The sequence below is a fragment of the Plectropomus leopardus genome, chromosome 14, assembly GCF_026936395.1.
Source record: "Plectropomus leopardus strain MGB_pleo_1.0 chromosome 14, ASM2693639v1, whole genome shotgun sequence".
NCBI lineage: Eukaryota > Metazoa > Chordata > Actinopteri > Perciformes > Serranidae > Plectropomus > Plectropomus leopardus.
The window spans coordinates 10,985,506-10,997,533 of record NC_142189.1 but is presented as its reverse complement, the minus strand read 5'-3'; the positions used below and the strand labels follow the sequence as shown (position 1 = coordinate 10,997,533).

Here is a 12,028-nt window from a genome sequence, read left to right as displayed (position 1 = left end):
TTGGCAACATGCAACAACACCGGCACCCTGACCTTTGCTACACCGCTCTACCTTTCCAAGACAAACAGGAAGATCCTCGTTACCTCAGCACCTTGAGTCAGCAGCACCGCTGAGTGGACGTGGCTTCACATTACAGCTGAACGAAGCATCAGAGGCTCAAGAAACCCGGACATGCAGGTGAGTGTGGGGATGGACACACCCAGCTATTATTACATCAAATATAAATAAGTAAAGATTAAAGACAAAGTGTGTAATGCAACAATGTTTTGACGTTTTACTTAAAGGGTAGGTCCATGTTTTTATCCAAGTAGCTCTGAATGCAAAGCTCACATGCACTTAACACTGAAGTTATGAGTCACAGTAATGCTCAACTGATTGGGGTTTAACCTTAAAATGCTTTTTTGTGCAGAATAAGTGCAACGGATTTTCTCCCCAATTTGCATTAGTAGGTGTACAATATTTTTACAACCAGCAACTTAACCTAAGACATGGCCCAAAAAATTGTAAAAATAAATAAATAAATAAACAAACAAAACAAAAAAAACAAGAAAATTACCTTAAAAAATGTGCTGACTTTTGTTTTTTTCTTTTTTTTTGCCAAAACCTTTCACCAATTTCTTGCAATTTGTGCAACATTTCTTGCGAAATTGGTCATTGCCTTTTTCCCCCATGTTTTCAAAAGCAATGTAACCAATTTTTTCAGGTTTCAAAGGGTCAAATAAATTGTGAAAGGTGTCCAAATGCAGCACAAGAAAACTGCTGCTGATCTAGGTTTCAAAGTCTTAAAACTCTATAGAAATTCAGATTTTCTAATCTCTTTGTGTTCATCTATGTCTCTATGGTTCCCACTCTATTCTCCTTCCTGCGTATGTGCTCTGAGTTGCCAGTAAATAATGCAGGAGGCTTATGAGAAAGTCTTTGGCTGGCTGTTACACTTTTACACCATCAACTGATCCTGGCTCAGGCTCCACAACGTAAAACTGTGGCTGGTACATCAACGGCCGGAGGTGGAGCGCTTGCCTGAGACCAGAGGGTAACCGGAGAGCACCTCGGAGTCACAGAGTGAAACTGGGCTGATCAGATGTCTGAGGAAGAGAGCCCTGAAGGGGAGATGGAAAGATGGAGTCCTTTATGTGTGTGGATTCAGAGGAAATCTTTAGATTCTGTGTAACTTTGTAGCAAACGGGTATAAAAATGTCTTCAGTATGTTTGTCTGAGACAAGAGAGAAACTTTTTGCACAGTCTTGTGTCTTTGTTTCAGCTGATTATGGGACTGTGTCTTTTTGAGCGGTGGCGAGGTGAGAGGAGAGACTGACAGGTAAAAACAGAGAAAAGGAAGTGAGACGAAGACAAGAAAGGTGTAAGGAGAGAGGGAGAAAGCTGTTTTTTCTACTTTGGACTGGCCTGCTCCGGACTCTAAGCCCTTCAGCCTGCATGGGACTGCATGTAAGCCTCTTAATTCTATTGTTTCCTTACATTACAGTTTGTATATTCTCAAACACACAGTGCGGCACAGTGTAAACTCTAATATACTGTATTGACAGAAGAGGCGTCCTGGCTTAAACTTACTGGTCAAATGACACTGATTTAGGAAGAGCATCTCTATCAGTCCTCTTAATATTCCAGAAAAAGGCATATAGACAAGAAAACAAAAAAAAGAAACATAATCTGCTGCTGTTTTAACACAATACTGTGTGTTGGAATAAAGAGTGACTGTTGCAGTAAAATGACATTGGTGTTGTAAAGTGGGGTAGTTTAATTGAAGTGATGCAGTTGGCTCTGTGCCTCAGGTTACAGCGCATTGTGCAGCAGTGAGGCAAACTGTGCAAGCAAACACAGGCCTCATGTTTTAAACATGTTTCACAGAAATGCAAAATGTGTGCACGGTTTGTTAAAAACACGTGACAAATCATCATGACACTAGAAATGCCCCGACAAAGAGATGCAAAGGAACTGCAAAGCAGCACAAGAAAAACTCAAAAATGGGTAAAACAACCACCAAGAGACACAAAACAACCAAAAACGTCACAAAATTATCTCAAAGAGACATAAAATGACCACAAAAAGGTGCATTACATCTAAAAAAGTTTGCAAAAGGCAAAAAAATGACGCAGGTGGCACACAGACGGGGTTAAAAGCTGCAAAGTGTGTATGTCCTGCTCTTACGTAGGAGAGGTGGGGTGACCTTTTGCATATCTGTGCCCAGGGGCCCATTGTCTGATAATTCGCCCCAGTATTAAATGGTAACAAAATATGCCCACCAACATAACGAAAGCTCCCAAAAAACATATATCTGGTTGTTTCATCCATGCAAAAAAAAGAGTATGAAAACATCTAGTTATAGTTTAACAGACCGTTTTACAGATGTGCTAAATTATATTGCAGTTGCCAGGCAACCAGTGAAGACTCTGGGAAGTCACTACATGCAGATATAGCCAGACTCCCCTTGAGTTCAGACTTATTGCTAGGCTAAGCTAACTGTCTCCTGGCTGTTGCTTCATATTTAACACTCCAGAGAGGTACAAGTCTTCTCATCTTCATCATTAAAAAAGTGGCTATGTATGTTTCTGCAAGTCCTGAGATTGTTTTGTTAATACTCTTCTGAGAAGAAAAAAAAGCAACTCTTGATCAACCCATATCAATTTCAGGCTTAAAATAATATATTTTTTAAACTTCCATTTCTACCAATTGTCCCCACAATATGTGTTTTAGCCTTTTTATGCTTTCTCCTCTATGGTGTGATTTGTTTGTCAGATTTGCACTTTATGTGCAAACTAATTACCCAGCAGAGACAAACACATGGTCCTCTCTCTGCAGACAATAACATGATGACACAGCTGAGGTGTTAAATGTTAACTGTCAGACTACGCCTGTCCCAGGGTCCAGCCAGGCCAAAGGTCCACTCTGCGCCTCTTCCGAGTGACTCCTCCTTGGAGAGATAACCAGTCTCTCCGGGATTCAGCTTCCGCTCTGCCTCGGTCTGAAGCCTCGCAGAGCTCTGGAAGACTCGACTGCTGCAGCCAGTCCCGAGGGATCTGCACCGAGACTTATATCTCAAGACAGGACTGAACTCTTATGAAGGTACTTTGTCACTGTCTTGATGTTTTTCTGTCTTTACTTTGTCGTCTTCTTAAGCAAACAACAAAAGGGATCATTTGCTGTAAAATGCTAATACCTCAGGGGTTTATGAGGAACATCAGGTTGTAAATGTGCCCGTATGTGTGTGTATAGTCGGTACAGAGCAAAGAAATAACAGTCAGAAGTCACAAGGCTACTCTGGACAAATTCCAGTATATAACCTGACACTTCCTAATTGTCCTTCCACCTTTATCCCATCTCTCCCAACAAGCTTTTGTTCATAATGTTTCTGCGGTTGAAATATTTCTCAGCGTTAATATGAAACACTTTAAGGTGTCGTATTGATCAATTTTGCAAAATCAGCTTCTCCTTTGTACCCAGTGTGATCTGGATGTGTGTTTCAGGTACATGAAACAGAAGCCAAGATGGAGAATCATGTCACACAGATTTCACGAGAGGACCTGGAAGATCTCAGGGAGGCCTTTAATAAAATTGGTCAGTTTCACACCCATACTGACACACCTAACATGACCCTAAATGTGTAGGCTGGAATCCTGGCCGAAGTAACAGTTTTACAGCTGATCATAAAGCATGACTCTTACGTAAAATGTTTTTATTGCTTGTTGAGTGTATGTGCTTTATTTGTGTGTGAGATAGATCCAGATGTAATAATGAGATTTTATCAGTCAGTCATCATAAGTGTATAATTACCAAAAGATGCTGATAATGGTAAGCAATATAAAAAAGACATGTCACATTCATGTTAATTTATGATGCACAAACACAAGGCACAAAAGATAATGTTTCAGCTCAGCCAAGGAGGACACCGTTAATGTTTACATCTTGCACTCTCACACGGCTTTCGTCCATGAATAGATGCACGCCTGCTGTGCGGTGGTACAACTGGCGGGTGTAATTTGTTGGAAAAAGAAAATAGTTTTTACATTAAAGTTCTATTTATCATGTGATAAGCACCAAACTTTTTAGTTTTAAGCGAGTAGTAAACATTTTAAGTCACTTGAGAGATGCTATATCATGTAAATGAGCCAGAGAAATATGAAAAATACAATGCTTGCAGCGAACCCTACAAACACAGTCGCTCCTTTCATACAGTAAATGCAAGGTGATGGCAAACACCAAGTGATGAATGCAAGGTGACATCAACAAATGTCTATACAAGGTGACTAGAAGGAAGAGAAAATAACATAAAAATATATGTATAGACAATAAAACAGAAAAGAAAAATTAATAAACTTTTTTATAGTAATCATAACAACATATAACAATTTTTGACAACAGCACCAAACCAATACTACTACAACTACTACTACTACTACATCAAAGTCACTACAAAAAGGTAATTAAATCAATGTCTTCATCTAGCCCTACACAAGATGTGGCCTGAATTATAAAAATTGTCTCACTTCAATAATAAGTTTCCTTTATTTTTATTTTATTTTATTTTATTTTTTTTAAGACAAATCACTCTGCTTGCTCACTCACAACTCATTTTTACAACAGTGCAGTAATATATGATCAGCATTGCTTTATTTTGGCAGCAAGTCAGCTGAGGGTAAGATTTAAATGCAGCATTTATTGATAAAGCAATAACTGCTTATACATTCAACACAACTGATTAAACTTCAGTATCAGTCTTTATTCTCTCTATAATGAGCACCAATTTATAGAACCTATTATTTAATCAGATTATTAGGAAATTTCAGTTTTTTGTTTGTCTTTGCATTTTATCATCTGTGTGGAATATTTACCGATAAATATTGAGCTCATTAGTTTCAGATTAATATTTGGTAAAGCAAATTGACTTACTGTATCTGTGTGTGCATTTCTCTGCTTGTCTGTTTGTGTTCAGATATCGATAACAGCGGCTTTGTGAGCGACTTTGAGCTCCAGGAGCTGTTCAGAGAGGCCAGCTTCTCCCTGCCGGGGTACAAGGTGAGAGAGATCATGGAGACCTTCATCTCCGGAGACACCAACAAGGACGAGAAGATCAGCTTTGAGGAGTTTGTTTCTGTGAGTTCTGATACAGATAGGTTGTAAGCAAATATGCCAACTTACTCATCAAAACCACGTGGAGTAACACATCCTGTTCACGTTTAGATCTACCAGGAGCTGAAGAGCAAAGAGTTCAGTGAGACGTTTAGGAAAACCATCACGAGGAGAGACGGGATCCGTTCCTTTGGAGGAACATCGGGAAACTCCAGCGAGGGAACGCAGCACTCCTACTCTGGTGTGAGAGAGTATATATATATTGTGTGTGTGTGTGTGTGTATGTGTGTGTGTGTGTTTTAAAACAAGAAAAGAGCATAGCATCTCCCAGATACGTAAAATAATATTTAAGAGATACTAATGAATAGCGATAACAATTTTTAAAATAAATTAATTAATAATTTAATTACTACTACTAATAATAATAAAAGGCACATCAGATACATAATAAATAGCACAGGGTAGTCATAAAGTAACATTATCTTAAGAAATAATCTTGAGGAGGTGTTTTTCTGTTTCCCTGGCAACCCTAATCTCTCTGTGTGTGTGTGTGTGTGTGTGTGTGTGTGTGTGTGTGTGTGTGTGTGTGTGTGTGTGTGTGTGTGTGTTTAGATGAGGAGAAGGTGGCATTTGTCAACTGGATTAACAAAGCCTTGGCGAAAGATCCAGACTGCCAACATCTGCTACCCATGAACCCCAGTGATGACAGTCTCTTCACCTCTGTCCGTGATGGCATCCTGTTATGGTAACCCCCCCCCAACACACACACAGAGACACACACGAATACATACAGTACAAACCTCTAATATGAAATAGACAACTTTCCTACTCACTCACACTTCTTGTTCTCTTTCAGTAAAATGATCAACCTGTCTCAGCCTGACACAATTGACGAAAGAGTCATCAACACTAAGAAACTTGCCACCTTCAAAATGACAGTAAGTAGCTTTTCATAAGTTTAGTGAATTCATAACACAAAAAAATACTCTGCAGATACTAAGAAATGTGTCATGCATTGTGGCCCTAATAGACATACATATAATAAGGCATATAAGGTAAGAAGTAAAAAGGCCCCATCCTAAATACGTTGTGTTTCAAAATACATGTAAATCAATAAATACATACCATTAAATAAATGCTTAATCACACACAAAGCACATGTGTAAATATATGTCTAAATATCCGTATTTTGCATAAAATATACAAGTGAACATTCAATAAATGTCCTGCCAACCCCATAGTGTCCATGTAATAAAGTCTTCTAGGACTGTTTATGTGGATCAACTCAGACAGTAACTGTTAGTCATTAGTGCAGATCTCTAAGACGAAAGGTAGGTTGTCCAAAAATGTTTCACTGACCAAAAACAGCTTGTAATATATTACATTTTTACTCTATACTTCCTCTCTATACTTTTCTGTTTTATGTCTTACTTGATTCTGTTATATCTGGAAAAGTCATGGAAATAAGCATATATATTTTATTATATATATTATATTTTATTTTTTTACCTAGTAATATCCACCTATGAGAGTGCTCCATTCCATGTAAAATAAATTAGTTATTAATTGGACATTTCAGGCCACAGTTTTTTTTGCTGAGTTGTTGCAACAACAGAAATCGCAACAATGCTGTTGTTTTTCTGTAAAATTTCTGATTTTGACCAAAAATTAACATGTTGATACACAATTCATTTGTAGGAGAACCTGGTCCTGGCTCTGAACTCGGCCTCAGCGATCGGCTGTACGGTGGTGAGCATTGACGCCCATGATCTGATGGCTGGGAAACCCCATCTGGTCCTGGGACTGCTCTGGCAGATTATCAAGGTTGGCCTCTTTGCTGATATCGAAATCAGCAGGAACGAAGGTCAGCACGCACACACACACACACACACACACACACACACACACACTAACTTTAGAGTTACTGTCCACTTTTAATCTAGTTGGAATGCAAACGATAATCTAGGTATTAATGTGATGTTATAATTATTTTTGAAAAGGACAGGTTTGAAGTTAAATGAAGTGTGTGATATTCAGAACATCAATATAGCAGAAAACTTGTATTTGCTATGTAAAAATACTGTGGTGTAATAACAGAATGAAGTTGTGCCACCTCTTAGTGAGTTGTAATCTGAGGTTGGCTGTTTTTTGTTTTGATGGTCAGTCTGGCCACTCGTGCTCGTTAGTGCATGTGAGTCCCAATGGCCAGCTAATTGTCGCCACTCTGTGCTGCGCTTATCGGGCAGTTACCTCTGATCAGAGTTATTATATTTTTGTGTTTTTCATTGTTTTCATTTTTATTTCACTAGTTTCCAAAGGGGGTTTCCTCATTTCAATTCACTTTTTATTTTTTAAAATAATGTTTAGTTTTAATTTAGTGTACATTCGTTTCAGTTTGTTAAACTACTGGTTTGTGTGTCTTTAGATCTGATCGGCCTTCTGTCAGAAAAGGAGAATCTGGACCACCTGATGTCTCTCTCACCTGAGGAGCTGCTGCTCCGCTGGGTCAACCATCATCTACGCAACGCAGGAACAAGCACCATCAGGAACTTTAGTGAAGATATTAAGGTCTCCTTCAGAACACACACACACACACACTTGCACTCATACAATAACACAAACACCTGGGTGTAACCCCCTCTTGTACTGCACCACTGTAGGACTCCCGAGCCTACTTCCACCTGTTGGACCAGATTACTCAGCAAGGAGAGCGTGACTACAAAATGACCGTCAACATCGACATGAGCGGCCTTGAGGTGAGCCCGTTTGTTTTTGTAAAGTGTTTAAATCACAGTGAGACACTGAAATGAGGAGAATGACAGATCTTAAAGTGAAATTTGTGAACCAGAAACGTATAAATCTTTTGTCCCATGTGCTGTCAAGGTGATAAATGATTCAGGGTCTCGTACCTGAGGCACTGGGTGGTGCTCCTGAGACTTTGCTACAGGTTTTTGCACGGCATGAAAGTCTATATGAATATTTTTTTATTTTAAATTATATTTGCTTGAATATGTATCACTGAGACCTATTTTTGTACTTTTTACATGGAATGTATTATTGTTGTTTTTATTTGATTAATTAATTTATTTCTTATTGTTTTTAGGGCATGTTTTTTTGTGTTTTTAATAGTGAAACTGATCGCAAATTTTGTGGACAATAAAGTTTTCGTAATTCGTAATAGGATGAGTTTTTTTGGGGTTTTTTTACAGTTTAATTAATTAAAGACTTTGAAATGTTATGTTTTGTTTTAGCATCCTGTATATACAATATTAAATTAAGTGACTCTGTGTTAGATTCTGGCATGATTACATGTGTGTATCAACTCACGTCATTTGTGATGTGCAGGAGCGTAATCTGGACCGGAGGGCTGAGCTGATGCTGCAGCAGGCGGCGCGCATAGACTGCAGACAGTTTGTTTCTCCTCACGACGTTACATCCGGGAACAGCAAACTCAACTTGGCCTTTGTAGCCAACCTGTATAACATGCATCCTGGTGTGCAGAAGGGTCAAATCAATGGCAGCGGCAATGGCATCGACATTGCGCACATAGAGCGTAAGACACAGACACAACTTTTACTAATTAAATCATTCTGTCCAATATGGTTAGACTACATTATATAAGAAACTTGAGGCTGCTCATTACTTCTCTATCAACCCAAAATTAAGTCATAAATGGTGACACAGTCTAGAATGTGATCCATAATGTGAATTTGCAGCTTGTAAACCCAACTAAAAGTCCAAGAAAATAAATGTTTCAGGGTGTGACACGTTATGGCAGCCATAAATCTATATCTGCTGTATTTACTGTAAGCTATAGCTGAATGTAAAACTATCATATGACTTTAACTGTGTGGGAACAGCTGAGAACGTGATGTGGATGTTTATCGTGTCTTTGTGTCTTTCCAGCTGAGTCAAATGAAGAGAAAACATTTCGAAACTGGATGAACTCTCTGGGCGTTTCTCCATATGTCAACCACCTGTACTGGTATGTTATCAGTTACACACCAGTGCTGTTAATCTTATCAAAGAAGGAGGATAGAAGCTTAGTAAAGGATAATGTACATCAAGTGGGTTATTATTGCGAAATAAACCCCAAAAGGGCGATGACCCTTTGAATCAAAGGGTTTATTTCACAATAATGACTCACACGCTGTACATTATCCAGCTGATTACGCTGATACCTAAGAAAGAAATCCATAAATTGACACAAAATATTGATTTTAAAATTATTTCACTGATTCGACATGGTCTCCAGGAGTCCTTTGAAAGTATTGCTTTTAGGAAATAACTGCAGAATGCTGTAAATGGAAAATCACTATTGAGGGTCCAACAAAACTGTGTAATAAACATTCCTGGTTACTGTTTTAAATCTAAGAGCTTCCTGATATAATGAAGGCAATAAACAGCAAGGTAGTAGGACATTTGTCACCAGATAAATATGCAATTTGAAATCAGAAGACAGAATCTAGTTTTACAAATTAGCTTTTATTTAGTTTTGCACATACCTTTTATTTCAATTTACTTTGTTCTATATTTTATACACAGTAAATTATTTGTGCTGTTTTGAGTATATTCTTTGTGTTTTGGGTTCTGCATTTCTAAACCCTTTAGACTATTCTTCTAGAGACTGGTGCCTCTGTTCACAAATTTTCCACCATCCTACTCTAAAAATGACCAACAATTTACTTAAAGGGACACTTGCCCCCAAAATCAAATACAACATATTTTTCCTCTTACTCACAATGCTGTTTATCAATCCAGATTGTTTTGGCGTGAGTTGCCGGTTATTGGAGATATCAGCCGTAGAGATGGCTGATATACTAGATGGCACTCAGCTTGTGATGCTCAAAGCACCAAAAAAATACAATTAAAAACCTCGACAGCAATGTCTCTCTCCAGAAATCATGACTTGCTCACTGGTGATAATCCACAGACCTTGTTGTGAACAGTTTCACATAGGAACTACTTTCTGAGGAGGACGCCGTTAAAGTTAACATCTCACACAGTCACAAGCCTCTCATCCATGAGTAGATACAGGCTTCCTGATTTCTGGACCCTCCATTGATTTATCTATTTGTTTGGCCAGAACTAATCAAACATAAACATATTGAGTCTAAAGTAGACTGGACTTAGCCAGTAAAAATATCCACAATGTGTTAAATGGCTTTTTTTAAAAAAAGTATTTTTGCGCACAAACCTGAAATGTTTGACATTTACCATCAAAAAGCCATCCCACGGTTTATTATAATAAGGGATACATTACCAAACTTTGCATGGTAGAAATCTTATCTTTTTTTCTCACTTATTTTTTATTCTTTAGCTCTTTTTTTGTATCCACTTCTGTTTCAAAAAGAGCAGCAGTTGCTGCTGTGATACTTATATTTATATAATATATTTATATATTTATTTATATTTCTTCTTTTCTCTCTCATTTTTTAATCTTCTACAGGGACTTGTGTGATGGTTTGGTGATCATGCAGCTTTATGAGAAGGTTAATGTGCCTGTAAACTGGAAGAAAGTCAACCAACCACCTTATCCCGTCCTAGGGGGCAACATGAAAAAGGTGTCCACATTGAAGAAATATAAAGCTGGTGAGCACCAAAACAAACATCTTTGTGGGAAAAAAGAGAAATATCACGCTGTTTTTCTTCAAATATCTTAGCTGGAGAACTGCAACTACGCTGTAGAGCTGGGCAGGGATGTGGCTCACTTCTCTCTGGTCGGCATCGGAGGAGAAAACTTGAACGAGGGGAGCAGGATGCACACTCTGGCGCTGGTCTGGCAGCTGATGAGGAGGTACGTGCACCATCCAAAGCTGTGGCACTTTTTGCAGATTCTCCCCTTTGAATCAGTTTTAATGGTTTGGATACAACATCTCCATGTACTTGTTCTCCATTAGGTACACAGTGCTGGTTTTGTCAGATCTGGGTGACGGAGAAAGGGTTGGAGATCAGATCATCCTTGGCTGGGTTAACACCACTTTGAGCCAGAAACGCAAAGACACACAGATCAGCAGCTTCAAGGTGTTTGTGTGTGTGTGTGTGAGATAGAGCGCATGGTATATTTTGGTAACCAAAAGGCTTCATTTGACACTGTTTCACTGTTTTCTGCAGGACAAACTCATCAGCACCAGTCTGCCTGTGATCGACCTGATCGACGCCATCGCTCCCGGTACCGTCAAGTGGGACATGGTGAAGAGAGGAGAGAAGGGATGGATGAAGGACGCCGATAAACAAAATAACGCCAAGTAAAAGACAAACTCTTGACTTTTTTTTACCCCTTTGTGCATATTTGTATTTGTTACCAGCTCATCATCTCTTCTCTCTTCCTGTTCCTCTCCCAGGTACGCGATCTCATTGGCTCGAAAGATCGGAGCTCGTGTCTACGCTCTGCCCGACGATTTGGTGGAAGTGAATCCCAAGATGGTGCTCACACTGTTCGCCTCCCTCATGGGCCACAGTATGAAAAAGTCCAACCGTTAAAACAGACCTGAACAAGCCACCTGCAAACCAACCACCTTAACCACCATTAGTTTCTATGCGCTTTTAATCTATTTTTTCCTCCATCTTTTCTCATAATATCTTTTCTTTGACCTTTAACCTTGCCGCGATCATGAGACTGTTATTTTCTGTTTCTCTTTTTAAGCGAACAATAAGCCTACAAAGTTGGAAATCATTTTTTATCAGCAAAACCACTGCATTTGTTTATCCGTGATTTTACAGAACAAGCTTATAATAGTTCTTAGTTATCTTATATTTAATAGTGCAATACATCTATTTAGTTATTCTGCTATACAAACGGAAAAGGAGGTACAACAGAAGGAAAAGCAGAATCATACACACACACATCCTTTATGTCTGTAAATGTTGTGCATTGAATATTGCTATTTAATTATTAAAGAGAATCTATTGAGTAGCCTTGTATGTGTGTTTTGTGTCAGGT

General features: G+C 38.7%; 1 protein-coding gene across 1 annotated transcript; it reads left to right on the top strand.

Annotated features, from left to right (window-relative positions):
* Positions 1–671: 671 nt before the first annotated feature.
* Positions 672–12,001, top strand: LOC121954055 (plastin-1). Its single transcript, XM_042501377.2, has 17 exons — positions 672–1,446; positions 2,880–3,081; positions 3,483–3,573; positions 4,949–5,109; positions 5,197–5,326; positions 5,698–5,830; positions 5,942–6,023; positions 6,784–6,949; positions 7,511–7,653; positions 7,746–7,841; positions 8,431–8,638; positions 8,992–9,070; positions 10,535–10,649; positions 10,749–10,882; positions 10,986–11,109; positions 11,200–11,333; positions 11,430–12,001. The coding sequence occupies exons 2-17, from the start codon at positions 3,076–3,078 to the stop codon at positions 11,566–11,568; spliced, it is 1,941 nt and encodes a 646-aa protein (XP_042357311.1). The 5' UTR covers positions 672–1,446; positions 2,880–3,075; the 3' UTR covers positions 11,569–12,001.
* Positions 12,002–12,028: the final 27 nt, after the last annotated feature.